The 15,595-nt window shown below is 38.7% G+C and overlaps 1 protein-coding gene across 1 annotated transcript in view; it reads right to left on the bottom strand.

The window, feature by feature from the left end:
* RBM44 (RNA binding motif protein 44) overlaps nt 1–15,595 on the bottom strand; it is a 51,337-nt gene that overhangs the window by 28,107 nt on the left and 7,635 nt on the right. Inside the window, exons 2-4 of the mRNA XM_047721368.1 lie at nt 5,685–5,775; nt 1,013–2,622; nt 479–537 (exon numbers count right to left, since the gene is read on the bottom strand). Coding sequence (XP_047577324.1) covers nt 479–537; nt 1,013–2,622; nt 5,685–5,757 — 1,742 coding nt within the window. The 5' untranslated portion in view covers nt 5,758–5,775. The remainder of the gene's footprint in view (nt 1–478; nt 538–1,012; nt 2,623–5,684; nt 5,776–15,595) is intronic.

The following is a 15,595-nucleotide window of genomic DNA, read 5'->3' as shown; positions in this document are numbered from 1 at the left end:
AAACCAATTTGACTTCTCAGAGACCTGCCCTTTCTTCTCCAAATCCCCACCCCAGATTCTCCATGGATGCAGAGTCAATTACACAATGAATTAAAATCAAGATTAAAATACTCCAGCAAAAGCAGCTATTTACTTCATCAAATATGTAAGTTTTCCATAGGTGCTACTTTGTGTTGGTCTACAGGGGGATCAAATGGAGGAAAATGGAATAATTAAATCAGTATAGATTTCGGTTGAATAAATAAAGATAAGAAGCCATGAGTTTCTGAAGGAATTATTGAGATATTATCTTAATAAGTGAAACGCTTTAAAGTTATACATTATCTTAATATTTATTTGTTTGAAGGCAAATGGCTGAAGCAGATGATCTCTTAAAGTCCCATTTAGCTATTATTCCATATGGTTAAATACTCTACCAAAAAAGCCAATTACTGTTTTGATTTTTCCCCATGTGTATATGTTTATACATCTGATTTACCTTTCAGGATGTTTCTTCAAGTCTGTGATAGCAGACGCTTTTCTTAATTCCAGGGGATCCTGGAAAACGTGATTTAAAATGAAATTAGAAATAGATGACAAACACAGATAAAATGTAAAATCCAATTTCTTTTTTGTTTTTCTTTTTGAAAATTTATTTACTTATTTGATAGAGACAAGTAGGCAGAGAGGCAGGCACAGAGAGAGAGGGAAGCAGACTCCCTGCTGACCAGAGAGCCCAATGCGGGGCTCAATCCCAAGACCCTGAGATCATGACCTGCACTGAAGGCAGAGGCTTAACACACTGAGCCATCCAGGTACCCCAAAAATCCAATTTCTAATTGACTTGGTGGCAACAGCTGCCACCAAAGACGGACAGAGTTTGGTAACAATCTATTCACCTTTTCCCTCATTCAGCATCCCCTCATGAAAGCATTAGGAACCCCGGTTGTAATTCAACAAACCATTTATTTTATCATACACGGCCTCTATGTAAGGTCAAATAAAATTTTATTATTAATCTTATTGGCTTTACCTTATTTAGGAAATTTTCATTAGGTTTTGAACTGTCAACTGAGAGAGATTTTCCCAATGATCCTTTTGTCACAGCCCCTGGCGCATCGTCATCATCCTGACTGCATGACCAATCTGTGTTACAAGCCACGCTTCTCTGTTTCTCACTGGGCCATTCACCAGGCCGTGTTTTGTTCATCATTGTTATCTCTGTATTGCTTGATGTAGATGCTATGGAAGATCTTACACTTGTTGCCCTGCTGGTTGTGAAACAAGCCCTAAAATCAGTGCTAACATCCACTGTCTGATTAACTGTGACTGTCTTGTTTGCTCCATCTGTCACTAATTTGGGACATGTTCCTTCTATATTGTGAAAGCAAGTTTTACTTGTGGTACTGCCATTAGTAACCTTCAGGGAGTTATCTTCTACTGCCTGATTATCTTTGACTGCAATCCTTGGGAGAGTAACAGAAGAATCTAAGGCTGGATTAGGGCTATTTTGTAGGCTTTTATAATTTGAATATCCACAGGCAGAAATTACTGAATCATCAAAAATAGAGGTCCAGGATGTTTGACAATCTTTACAGGGTTGGAGTAACATCTGTAAAGATTTGTCTTGTGATGTGCGAGGATTTTCAAGGTGGTGTGACTTTTTGTTCTCAACAATTGCATTCCCACAAAAATCTTTACTTTCAATTATTTGACATTTCATTTTGCCAGTATACATTTTAGCTTTTAATGCTTTTTGAGGATTCAAAAAACCACTCTTAGATTGAGATTCCTGGTTCTCAAGTGGACTGCTCCCTAGTACAATTTCATCAAAGACTGTGTGGTACATCAAACTCGTCTCTTGTTCCTTACGCATTTCATGCTTTGGTTCATGATATTCTCTTAACACAATGGAATTCTGAAACTTGGAGACATGAAGTGCATCTTCTTGTCCATAAACATCAATTGAATCTAGAGAGATGCTACAATTACTTTCCAATTTAACATGATTACCTTCTAGATTGCTAGCACATTCAACTTCATAACCTGAATTTCTTAATCCGACAATTTCCAGATTAGGTATGTTCAATGTTTTCTTTTGGTCAAATGATAAAGAAGTACTTATGTATTCTTGCTCTTCTGCACTGTGATATTCCTGCTGTGAGTCTTCATCTATATCATGTTTTTGTGCCTCTTCAGCAGTTTCTTTATAATCATCATCTGAAATCTTACAGGTTCTTTCAGAGCCAACAATCTTATTATCTTGATATTCCAAAATATCAAAAAATACCCCTTCTCTTTTCTGCATTTCAGAATCTAATTCTGAATTTAAATGAATGAGATTTTCATTCTTTAGTTTTGACTCTGAATAATGTACAGAGTATGTTTCATTCAAGAAAGCACAGTCAATACTGTCCTCAAATTCGCCAGACTGAGAGAGATTGCTCTCCCTGTTAGGATCTGGACTCCCAGTATAAGACAGCTCCAATAAATCCATTCGGTCAGTACTGTTGACTTCTTTGTCATTAGCTCTTTCTTCTACTGCCAAGGAACCCCAGTCATCACTAAGAAAAGCCAATTCAGCTTTGCTACAACCATTGGAAGATAATAACAAATCTTCTTTCTTAGGATTAGAAGGCACAGCTGATTTAAAAGAGAAAAAAAAAGAAGAAAATGTTGGCATCACTAACATTACAGAAGCTAAACACTAGAAAAGACCTTAGATATGATCTGATCAAAGCTCTTCCCAATATAGGAATACTTTTTACATTACCCTTGACAAATAACCCTTATGTTTGCTGCTGTGGACTAAATTTTGTCCCCCTCAAAATGTGTATGCCCGTCAAAGCCTTAACTTCCAGTGTGACAATAATTGGTGATGGGGCCTCTGGAAAGTAATCAGGGCTAGATAAGGTCATGAGGATGGGTCCTTCAGGATGAGGTAAGTGCCACAAGATGGGATAAATGCCAGAGAGCTTGCTATTTCCTTCTACCATGTGAGGACACTGTAAGAAGGGAGCCATCCACAAGCTAGGAAGAGAGCCCTTACCAGAACCTGACCATGCCGCACCCTAATTTGGACTTCTAGACTCCAGAACTGTGAAAAAACAAATATATGTTGTCTAAGCCACTCAGTCTATGATATTTTATTATGGTAGCCACAGTTGGCTAAGATAATAGCCAAGATTCTTCTTGAATTCTTTCAATGGCTAGGTGTTTGCTATTTATAAGGCAGCTGCTCTGTAATCTTTGTTTTATTTTTTTAAAGGTTTTATTTATTTATTTGAGAGAGAGAGAGAGAGAGCATGAGAGGGGGGAGGGTCAGAGGGAGAAGCAGACTCCCTCCTCAGCAGAGAGCCCAATGCAGGACTGGATCCCAGGACTCCAGGATCATGACCTAAGCCAAAGGCAATTGCTTAACCAACTGAGCCACCCAGGAGCCCCTGCTGCTCTGTAATCTTTGGATGCCTCCTAATGACAGTCTTAGGCTTTACAGAAACAATGGAAAAAGGACATTGGCATTGCACCCAAACATGGTTTTCCTCAGGGTCACAGGTAAGAAAAAGGACACTTACATGTAATACAGTGACAGAGTTGTGTTAATGAGCAGGGAAATGCTCGAGAAGAAAGAAGAAGTAAACTTCAGAGGAAATTTACATTTAAAAAGTGTTTTGAAACAAAATAGTTATTTCAGGCAAATCAAACAGCATGCACATGGAAAGTCAGCTACATGAAAGAACATGGCATTTTCAGGAAATTATAAGCCACTTTGGAATAAAACACCTCTATGGAAACTAACAAGAGCTAAGAACAGAAAGAGGCCTTTTATGATGTGCTAAGAAGTATGGTTTTTATTCTAAGGCAACAGACAGCTACTGAAAGCTTTTTAGAAGGGTAGTCAAGTAAACAGAGTAAGTTTAAATACCCCTGACAACAATGAGAATAAAAGCTTGAAGGGGAGACTGAGGCAGAGAGACTAAGTACAGAAGAGGGATGAGAAGATGGGACTGGGATAAAAGCGCCATACTGACAAAGACTTGGGGGTTGATCAGGAATGGGAAATGAAGGAGAGAAAATGGCTTTTGAAGTTTTTGGACTAAGAACATAATCGGAACCACATTTTTTATCAAGATCCAGTACACACACACATATGGATATATGTAAGTGAAAAAAAAATCCTACAAAACAGTAACTACTCTATGTCCAATGCATTTTGGCATTTTCTGGTCTGTTTAATTTATTTTTAAAAAGTTGATCACAATCAGCTAAACTGATTTCATGACTACCAACTGGCTATCACCTGCCTGGATATCATTCTGAGATAAAGCTAAGGTTTACAACTTGGTATTACAGTTGAATGGGAGTATTTGGAGCTAAAGGGATAGATGCACTTTATAAAGAGGAACAGAGAGAGAAAAAGGTAGGGGAGGGAGGAGATAACAAGGGGTCAGTTGCAAGCAAGTGGCATTTGAGGTCAGTGATAAAACACCCACATGTGAATATCTTTTTTTATTTTATTTTTTAAGATGTTTATTTTATTTGACAGACAGAGATCACAAGCAGGCAGAGAGGCAGGCAGAGAGGAAGGGAAACAGGCTCCCTGCTGACCAGGGAGCCCGATGCGGGGTTTGATCCCAGGACCCTGGGATCATGACCTGAGCCAAAAGCAGAGGCTTTAACCAACTGAGCCACCCAGGCGCTCCCACATGTCAGTATCCGATAAACCATTATAAATATAGGGCTGGAGCAAAGGCTAGAAGTCTCAGCTTCACTTTTAAATTTATCTGTTTTTCTTAGAGATTCGTATAGGAGTTATGTATTCTGGATACTGATTCTTTGTTTTTCATATTTATGAGATGTTTTTCCTAGTTTATTGCTTATCTTTTATCTTTCTATATAATCTTAGACTGTGTTTTTTAAGATTACTTAAATTAAAATTAAAAATTTTAATTTAAAGGGACGCCTGAGTGGCTCAGTCAGTTAAGTGGCTGCCTTCGGCTCGGGTCATGATCCTGGGGTCCTGGGGTCAAGTCCCACATGGGGCTCCCCGGTAGGCAGGGAGCCTGCCTCTTCTTCTGTCTGCGGCTCCCCCTGCTTGTGTGCTCTCTCTCTCTCTCTCTCTCTGACAAATAAATAAAGTCTTTAAAAAAAATTTTTTTTAATTTAAAAAATTAAAATTAAAAGCCTGACTTCTGGCTTTTGTCTCTCTAGCCTTCTCTACCACAGGATTATAAAAGTATTCTTCCATATTTTATTCTACTGTGTGTGTGTTAAAACCACATATATTCATAAGCACACAAAACTCAGTCATCTTGCTTTTTATGTTCTTGCTATTTCTTGTTTTCTCATCTATCAATAAACACAGAAAAATTTCAGATTTGTGTGAAGACAAAACATCTACAACTTGGGTAGCAGAGACCAACCTGCCCACCTTCCACCTTCCACCCTGAAGCCCTGGCTGAATAGAAACCCTCTCTTCTGGCTCACCAGAATTTTCTTTCCTAAATCTTCCATCTATCCGAGGGGTCTTGTGTAGGCTGCGCATATTCACCAGAAATCACCTGAGTTTGCTAAATTGAAAACATGCTGAATCTTACCACCTTACTAGGAGGAAGGCTTAAAAAGGAGCAACACTGGAGGGGGAACTAACTAACCCATTTACATTAATATCTCTCCACCCAGAATAAACTGGCCCGGCCCCTCACCTTTCTGGATGTTTCCTCCATTATAGTGGGAGCCTTTACCAGAAGCTGTCTCCACCACTGCAGTAGCCTGCATCTCTCAAGGATGGGCACTCTAGAAGAGGAATAAATATTAAACTATTATCAAATTTAGCATTATATTTTAAAAACTATTAGAAAATCAAGAATTTGACAAAACGGCAATTATGATCAGAGATTCTAATACAAGAGGGCGATAAAACTGGTAGAACATTTGAATAACTTTTGTAAAAGCATGAACTGACAGCTAAGTAATAAATTATATTATTTAAACAGACATAGCACATTCTTTTAAAATTTCCAAGGAACATTAAAGGACAAACAATGTATTAAGCTACTAAGAGCTTTAATCCAAAAAACAGAGTACTGAAGGCTACAGTGTGACCCACTGATTTCAAACCTGGATCAAAAATGTTTCAAAACAGGGGCACCTGGGTGGCTCAGTGGGTTAAAGCCTCTGCCTTCGGCTCAGGTCATGATCCCAGTGTCCTGGGATGGAGCCCCACATCGGGCTCTCTGCTCTGCAGGGGGCCTGCTTCCTCCTCTCTCTCTCTGCCTGCTTCTCTGCCTACTTGTGATCTCTGTCTGTCAAATAAATAAATAAAATCTTTAAAAAAATGTTTCAAAACAAATTACAGACCTATTAAAGCCTGATGAAACAGTATATCCATATCCATACAATGGAGTATCTTTTAGCAACAAAAGGAAAAAACTAATTGAAGCATATAATCTCATGAAATAATCCCAAAAACATGTTGAAAGAAAGAAGTTGGACAAGAGATCATATAATGATGATTCCATTTAAATGCAATATATAGAAAAAAACAAATTTATAAAAAGACAGAAAATAGAATAATGGTTGCCTCAGGTAGGAGATGGGAAAAGGGGTTAACTGTAAATGGGTATAAGGGATTTTACTGGAGGGATTAAAATGTTCTAAAGCTGATTTATGGTATGATGTTTGCACCATTTCGTAAAGTTACTAAAACTGAACTGTGTATCTGAAAGAGTAAAATGTACCTCAATAAAGCTGTTTTTAAAAAGTCACTGACAAGGACTCTCTGAATCCAGCTGCCACATGGGGAAGTCCAAGCTAGTCACTTATAGGAAAGTCAAGGCACCCCAATGGATACATGAGTGATTCCAGAGGACACCAGCTGAAGAAATGTCCAGCCAACACACACAATCATTTTGGGCCTTCTGGCCCCTAGTTATCTTCCCTGTCTATAGGTCTAAAAAGATAAGGCATTGTCAGTGGAAGGTTCCTGGGGAGTTTGAAAAAAACTGATTTTGTTCTAATTCTCAATGAACTATTTTTTTTTTTTTAAGATTTTATTTATTTATTTGACAGAGAGAGATCACAAGTAGACAAAGAGGCAGGCGGAGAGGGAGAGAGGGAAGCAGGCTCCCTGCTGAGCAAAGAGCCCGATGCGGGACTCGATCCCAGGACCCTGAGATCATGACCTGAGCCGAAGGCAGCGGCTTAACCCACTGAGCCACCCAGGCGCCGTCAATGAACTATTTCAATTAATGATCCTGAACAAAGCATCTAAGTTCACTCGCCCTGGGCCACAATGAGAAGACATTATAGCTGACCTTTGAACACAGAGGCACCAAGCCCCCTTGTGTAACTCTGAGTCCCTCAAAACTTAACAACAGTCTGCTATTGACTGGAAGCCTGACCAATAACCTAAAGATTTGCAGAACACATATTTTGTATTATATGTGTTATATATAATATTCTCACAATAAAGTAAGCTAGAGGAAAAAATGCTATTACAAATTTAATAAGGGGGGGCACACAACTCTTGATTTTGGCTCAAGTCATGATCTCAGGGTCATGAAATCAAGGCCCGGGTTGGGCTCCACACTGAGCATGAAGCCTGCTTCTTAAGATTCTCTCTCAGGGCACCTGGGTGGCTCAGTGGGTTTAAAGTCTCTGCCTTTGGTTCGGGTCATGATCCTGGGGTCCTGGGATGGAGCCTCACATCAGGCTCTCTGCTCAGCAGGGAGCCCGCTTCTCTTCCTCTCTCTCTCTCTCTCTGCCTGCCTCTCTGCCTACTTGTGATCTCTGTCAAATAAATAAATAAAATCTTAAAAAAAAAAAAAAGGATTCTCTCTCTCCCCCTCTTCCCTCTTGTTCGCTCTCTCTCTTTAAAAAAAGGGGGGAGGCACCTGGGTGGCGCAGTCAATTGGGTGTCTGCCTTTGCCTTGAGTCATGGTCCTGGGCTTGGGCTTTGTATCAGGCTCCCTAATTTGCAGGAAGTCTGTTTCTCCCTCTCCTCTTACCCCTCCCCATCACTCGTGCTCTCACTCTCTCTCTCAAATGAATAAAACTTTTTCAAAAAATTAAAAATTAAAAAAATTAAAAACAAAAAATGCCATAATGAATATACATTTATAGTACAGTATAATATTAAAAAAGTCTGCATATAAGTGGCCCCACACAGTTCAAACCCACGTTGTTTGGGTCAACTGTATAAAGCAGAGAGCTTACTTCATGGAGACAGCCTGTCTGGCTTTGAATCCTGACTTAGCTACTTAATAAACGGTACAAACTTCAACAACTAAAAACAAATTAATGACCATGAGAGCAGAGAGTTCCAAAATATATGGGACCTGGCTAAATTTATAACTACAAGACACAACTTCAGATACTTGTTATTAAGTCTAGCTAAATAGACTAGTAAGAGGTCAACTCAAGAATCCAGAAAACAGTTGTAGTATTTAGATCAAAAAAGAATTAGTTAAGACAAAAGCAGAAGTGACCAATTTGAAAAGAGTAAAAGTGATAACTAAAACTAAGCTATTCTTTGAAAAAATAAAGTAGATAAATATCAGACGAATCTCACTAAGAGAGGACTGAAACACAAGTTAACAATGATAAAATAAGCACTTTAGTAAGAGGTTTCTAAGGAGTACTTCTAAAAAGTACTTGTAAAAACTGAGATTGCTATATACACTTCTGATGGATAAATCAAAATTTAACCAAAATGGTCAATTTTCTAGGAAAATAGTTTCTAAAAAACTCACAGAAAAAGCTAACCAGAGAACAAATCATAGAAAAAATTGGAAAAGGCCATTAAAGATCTGTCCTATATCAATTCCTATCAAGCCTACTAAATTCTTATTTGATCTGTGTAAGCCGGAAAGTTTTAGGTCCAGTGAACAAAACTCTAACCTGAATCATAAAAAGAGTTCTGGCCCCTCAATCAATTCTGAGACCTGTGCCAGTTTGTAGACCCAGCACCCCTTGAATGAAGAGGCTGGGTCCTCTTAAGGAAGGACCCTAAACACACACTACTAAAAATTAAAATTATTAATCTTTCTCCTAGCCTTTCTGAAAAGGTTAGCCTCTTACCAAACTAACTGTACACTGGGGAAAAAGAAATAATCAGACAACTGGCTCTGAACTGACAATGATTTCAGGAGATCCAAAATGTCGCTGTGGCCCAGCCCTCCAATCAGAGTAGGGACTTAGGGAGGTCAGATGAGCAATGTAATTTTAGCTCAGGTCTATTTTGCTATAGGTTCACTGGGTCCCTGATCCCATCCTGTGGTTATTTTCCCAGTTTCAGAATGCATTATTGTAAGAGACATAACAGATTAACAGATGGCAAAATTCTTACAGTGGTTCCCTGACTTGTTGAGTGAGGGCTATTATGGTGGGAAAAGCCAAAAGGAAGGCATAAGGATCGCCTCTACCTAGAAAAGTAGTAAATTAAAGCAGTATCACATTCCTGAAGGGATTGCAGAGATTAGTGCCATCACCAAGGACTTGAAAAATACAAGGCTTGTGATTCCCACATCTCCATTCAACTCTCATATTTGACCTGTGCAGAACAGAGATGGATCTTGGAGATGACAGTGGACTACCACAAATTTAAATAGGTGGTGACTCTAATCGCAGTTGTTCTACCAAATGTGGTTTCATTACCCGAGCAAGCGAACACATCCCATGGTAGCTAGTATGCAGCTACTGATCTGCAAATGTGTTCCAGGTAGGAAGCCAGGCTCCATAGGGCTCATGTTGTATGTTCTCTTTCCTTTGGAAGTCACAGTCCTATACTGCCTATTGCCCAGTATCTGGAAACAGTTGTTTCATACACAAGGCCTAGTTTTCAAGTTATTTTGTGGCAACATGACAAATCCAATTTCTGTTACTATATCATGGCCAGAATCTTCCATATGCTTGAAAGTATGTTTTCTGACTACAGTACAATTAAGAATAATAAAAAGGGTAACTTCCCAAATACTTCTTTTGCAAGGGGGGGTGGTGGGCAGAGTGAGAGGGAGAGAGAGAATCCCAAGCAGGCTCCACACCCACCACAGGGTGCACCAAGCACCCTGAGAACATGACCTGAGCTGAAATCAAGAGTCAGATGTTTAACCAACTGAGCCACCCAGGCATCCCATACTTTCCAAAAATTTAGAAATTAAACAAAACATTTATAAATAAATCATGAATAAAAAACCATATCACAACAATTAAAAATTTTTTAACTAAATGATTATGAAAATACAACATATCAAAATTTATAGTGCTTAGAGAGAAATGTATAGCTTTAAGATCTTATACTAGAAAAGGAAAAAGGTTTAAAATCAATTACTTGTCTTAAGAAACTAGAAAAATTATAACAAATTAAGTCCAAAGTATGGTGGAAATAATGAGAGGTAAATAAAAGTAAATGAAGAGATAAAAAAGGAACACATCCAAATTTTTGGAGATTAATAAAATTTATAAACTCTTCACAGAACATTCAAGAAAAAGAGCAAAAATTGCCAATATCATGCATGATAAAGGAGACATAACTATAGAAACTTGCAGACATTAAAATAATAGAGAATATAATGAACAACATTATCTGATAAATTCTACAACTCAGACACACTTCCTTGAAAACCACAACCTTCCAAAATGGATATAAGAAGATATAAACAATCTGGATAGTCCCATATCTCTTAAGAAAATTAAACCTGTAAATAAAAATTTTCCCTCAAAGAATATTCCAGATGCAGATGGTTTCATTGATGAATTCTACCCATCAACTACAGTAGAAATAAAGGTAGAATTCAATTGTAGACAAAGTTCTTTAGAAAGACAAGGAAGAGGGAAGACTTCCCAATATGTTTTAGAAATTCAGCATAAGCTTGATACCAAAATCTAAGAAAGACATTACAAGAAAAGAATAAATAGGCCAAAAGCTCTCATGCACATAGATTCCTATAGCCTAAAATAATTTTTTGTAAAGCAAATCTGGCAACATTAAAAGCAATCAATTATTGACCACAGTAAGAGAATAAAGGAGAAAAATCACAGGATCATCTTAAGAGATGCAGAAGAAGAACTTGATGACATTTGTTAAAACTCAGAGTCTATTAATGGTAAAACCTCTCAGCAAACAAAAAAACAGTAAGGAATTTCCTCAATTTAATAATGGGTATCTACAAAAAAACCAAAAGAAAAAAAAACTGTATGGCTAACATATTTGATAGTAAAAATTGAATAATTTCTGTCAAAAAGAAGACATTTACTCTCTTACATTTATTTCATGTACTAGATGTCGCAGGCAGTACAATAAATAAAAGGCATACAGATTGGAGGGGAAAAAAGTACAAGTCTTTATTCACAGATCATATAATAATGTACAGAGAAAAAACAAAGTGATATAGAAAGAAACTACTACAACGATAAGTAAATTAAGCAAGGTTGAAAAATAAAAGGTCAAGTGCATTTCTATCCTCTAGTAACAAACATTTGGAAAATGAAAATTTTAGAAGAGTATCATTTACAAAAGCATCACAGAACATTAAAAACTTGGTGTTTAAATGCAATGAAAGATGTGTAAAAATTTTGTTGAAAACTATAAAACACTGCTAATAGAAATTAAGGCAGAACTAAACAAAAGGAGAGATACACCATGTTCATGGATCAAGAGACTCAATATTGTTAAGATCTGTTCTCTACAAACTGAGATACAGACTGACCACAAATTCAATCAAAACTGCAGAATGATGAGGGGAGGAGTCAAGATGGCGGAGAAGTAGCAGGCTGAGACTACTTCAGGTAGCGGGAGATCAGCTAAATAGCTTATCTAAAGATTGCAAACACCTACAAATCCAACGGGAGATTGAAGAGAAGAAGAACAGCAATTCTAGAAACAGAAAATCAACCACTATCTGAAAGGTAGGACTGGCGGAGAAGTGAATCAAAAGCGACTGGAAGATAGACCGCGGGGGGAGGGGCCGGCTCCTGGCGAGCGGCAGAGCAACAGAGCACAAAATCAGGACTTTTAAAAGTCTGTTCTGCTGAGAGACATCGCTCCAGAGGCTTAACTGGGGTGAAGCCCAGGCGGGGTCAGCGCGGCCTCAGGTCGCACAGGGTCACAGAAGGATCGGGGGTGTCTGAGTGTCGCAGAGCTTACTGGTATTAGAACAGGGAAGCCGGCTACAGAGACAGAGCGGAGGAGTGAGCTCTAAACTCGAAGTTACCTTAAACCGGTCGCAGGCTCGGTCAGCTCGGAGCGCGGCGGAGGCCAGGGTGACGGGAGTAATTGGGCGCTGTTCTCTAAGGGCGCACTGAGGAGTGGGGCCCCGGGCTCTTGGCTCCTCCGGGCCGGAGACTTCATTCCGGGCCGCCATCTTCACTCCCATCCTCCGGAACTCTACGGAAAGCGCTCAGGGAACAAAAGCTCCCGAAAGCAAACCCAGCAAACCCGAGCGGATTACTCAGCCCGGCCCCGGGTAAGGACAGTGCAACTCCGCCTGGGGCAAAGACACTTGAGAATCACTACAACAGGCCCCTCCCCCAGAAGATCAACAAGAAACCCAGCCAGGACCAAGTTCACCTACCAAGGAGTACAGTTTCAATACCAAGGAGAGTGGCGGAATTCCAGAGGAGAGGAAGGAAAGCATGGAACTCATGGCTTTCTCCCCATGATTCTTTAGCTTTGCAGTTAATTTAATCTTTTTTTTCTTTTTCAATTTTTTTTCTCTTCTTCTGCTAAATTTTTTTAACTTTTACCGTTTTCTTTTTTAACGTTTTTAAAATAGTTTATCTAATATATATATTTTTTCCTATCAGCTTTCTTTTTTTAATAGTTTCTTTTTTTTCCCCTTTTTCTTTCTGAACCCCTTTATATCCCCTTTCTCCCCCCCTCACAATTCGGGATCTCTTCTGATTTGGCTAAAGCATATTTTCCTGGGGTTGTTGCCACTATTTTAGTATTTTACTTCCTCCTTCATATACTCTTATCTGGACAAAATGACAAGGCGGAAAAATTCACAACAAAAAAAAAGAACAAGAAGCAGTACCAAAGGCTAGGGACCTAATCAATACAGACATTGGTAATATGTCAGATATAGAGTTCAGAATGACGATTCTCAAGGTTCTAGCCGGGCTTGAAAAAGGCATGGAAGATATTAAAGCAACCCTCTTGGGAGATATAAAAGCCCTTTCTGGAGAAATAAAAGAACGAAAATCTAACCAAGTTGAAATCAAAAAAGCTATTAATGAGGTGCAATCAAAAATGGAGGCTCTCACTGCTAGGATAAATGAGGCAGAAGAAAGAATTAGCGATATAGAAGACCAAATGACAGAGAATAAAGAAGCTGAGCAAAAGAGGGACAAACAGCTACTGGACCACGAGGGGAGAATTCGAGAGATAAGTGACACCATAAGATGAAACAACATTAGAATAATTGGGATTCCAGAAGAAGAGGAAACAGAGAGGGGAGCAGAAGGTATGTTGGAGAGAATTATTGGAGAGAATTTCCCCAATATGGCAAAGGGAACAAGCATCAAAATCCAGGAGGTTCAGAGAACCCCCCTCAAAATCAATAAGAATAGGTCCACACCCCGTCACCTAATAGTAAAATTTACAAGTCTTAGTGACAAAGAAAAGATCCTGAAAGCAGCCCGGGAAAAGAAGTCTGTAACGTACAATGGTAAAATATTAGATTGGCAGCAGACTTATCCACAGAGACCTGGCAGGCCAGAAAGAGCTGGCATGATATATTCAGAGTACTAAATGAGAAAAACATGCAGCCAAGAATACTATATCCAGCTAGGCTATCATTGAAAATAGAAGGAGAGATTAAAAGCTTCCAGGACAAACAAAAACTGAAAGAATTTGCAAATACGAAACCAGCTCTACAGGAAATATTGAAAGGGGTCCTCTAAGCAAAGAGAGACCCTAAAAGTAGTAGATCAGAAAGAAACAGAGACAATATACATTAACAGTCACCTTACAGGCAATACAATGGCACTAAATTCATATCTCTCAATACTTACCCTGAATGTTAATGGGCTAAATGCCCCCATCAAAAGACACAGGGTATCAGAATGGATAAAAAAACAAAACCCATCTATATGTTGCCTACAAGAAACTCATCTTAAACCCGAAGACACCTCCAGGTTTAAAGTGAGGGGGTGGAAAAGAATTTACCATGCTAATGGACATCAGAAGAAAGCAGGAGTGGCAATCCTTATATCAGATCAATTAGATTTTAAGCCAAAGACTATAATAAGAGATGAGGAAGGACACTATATCATACTCAAAGGAACTGTCCAACAAGAAGATCTAACAATTTTAAATATCTATGCCCCTAACGTGGGAGCAGCCAACTATATAAACCAATTAATAACAAAATCAAAGAAACACATCGACAAGAATACAATAATAGTAGGGGATTTTAACACTCCCCTCACTGAAATGGACAGATCATCCAAGCAAAAGATCAACAAGGAAATCAAGGCCTTAAATGACACACTGGACCAGATGGACATCACAGATATATTCAGAACATTTCATCCCAAAGCAACGGAATACACATTCTTCTCTAGTGCACATGGAACATTCTCCAGAATAGATCACATTCTTGGTCCTAAATCAAGTCTCAACCGGTATCAAAAGATTGGGATCATTCCCTGCATATTTTCAGACCGCAATGCTCTAAAGCTAGAACTCAATAACAAGAGGAAATTTGGAAAGAACCCAAATACATGGAGACTAAACAGCATCCTTCTAAAGAATGAATGGGTCAACCAGGAAATTAAAGAAGAATTGAAAAAATTTATGGAAACAAATGATAATGAAAACACAACGGTTCAGAATCTGTGGGACACAACAAAGGCAGTCCTGAGAGGAAAATATATAGCGGTACAAGCCTTTCTCAAGAAACAAGAAAGGTCTCAGGTACACAACCTAACCCTACACCTAAAGGAGCTGGAGAAAGAACAAGAAAGAAAGCCTAAACCCAGCAGGAGAAGAGAAATCATAAAGATCAGAGCAGAAATCAATGAAATAGAAACCAAAAAAACAATAGAACAAATCAACGAAACTAGGAGCTGGTTCTTTGAAAGAATTAATAAGATTGATAAACCCCTGGCCAGACTTATCAAAAAGAAAAGAGAAAGGACCCAAATAAATAAAATCATGAATGAAAGAGGAGAGATCACAACGAACACCAAAGAAATACAGACAATTATAAGAACATACTATGAGCAACTCTACGCCAACAAATTTGACAATCTGGAAGAAATGGATGCATTCCTAGAGACATATAAACTACCACAACTGAACCAGGAAGAAATGGAAAGCCTGAACAGACCCATAACCAGTAAGGAGATTGAAACCGTCATCAAAAATCTCCAAACAAACAAAAGCCCAGGGCCAGACGGCTTCCCGGGGGAATTCTACCAAACATTTAAAGAAGAACTAATTCCTATTCTCCTGAAACTGTTCCAAAAAAGAGAAATAGAAGGAAAACTTCCAAACTCATTTTATGAGGCCAGCATCACCTTGATCCCAAAACCAGACAAGGATCCCATCAAAAAAGAGAACTACAGACCAATATCCTTGATGAACACAGATGCAAAAATTCTCGCCAAAATA

This window comes from Lutra lutra, chromosome 3 (genome assembly GCF_902655055.1).
Source record: "Lutra lutra chromosome 3, mLutLut1.2, whole genome shotgun sequence".
Lineage (NCBI taxonomy): Eukaryota > Metazoa > Chordata > Mammalia > Carnivora > Mustelidae > Lutra > Lutra lutra.
Note: the sequence above shows the minus strand (reverse complement) of the source record. Positions and strands in the feature narration are given on the sequence as shown.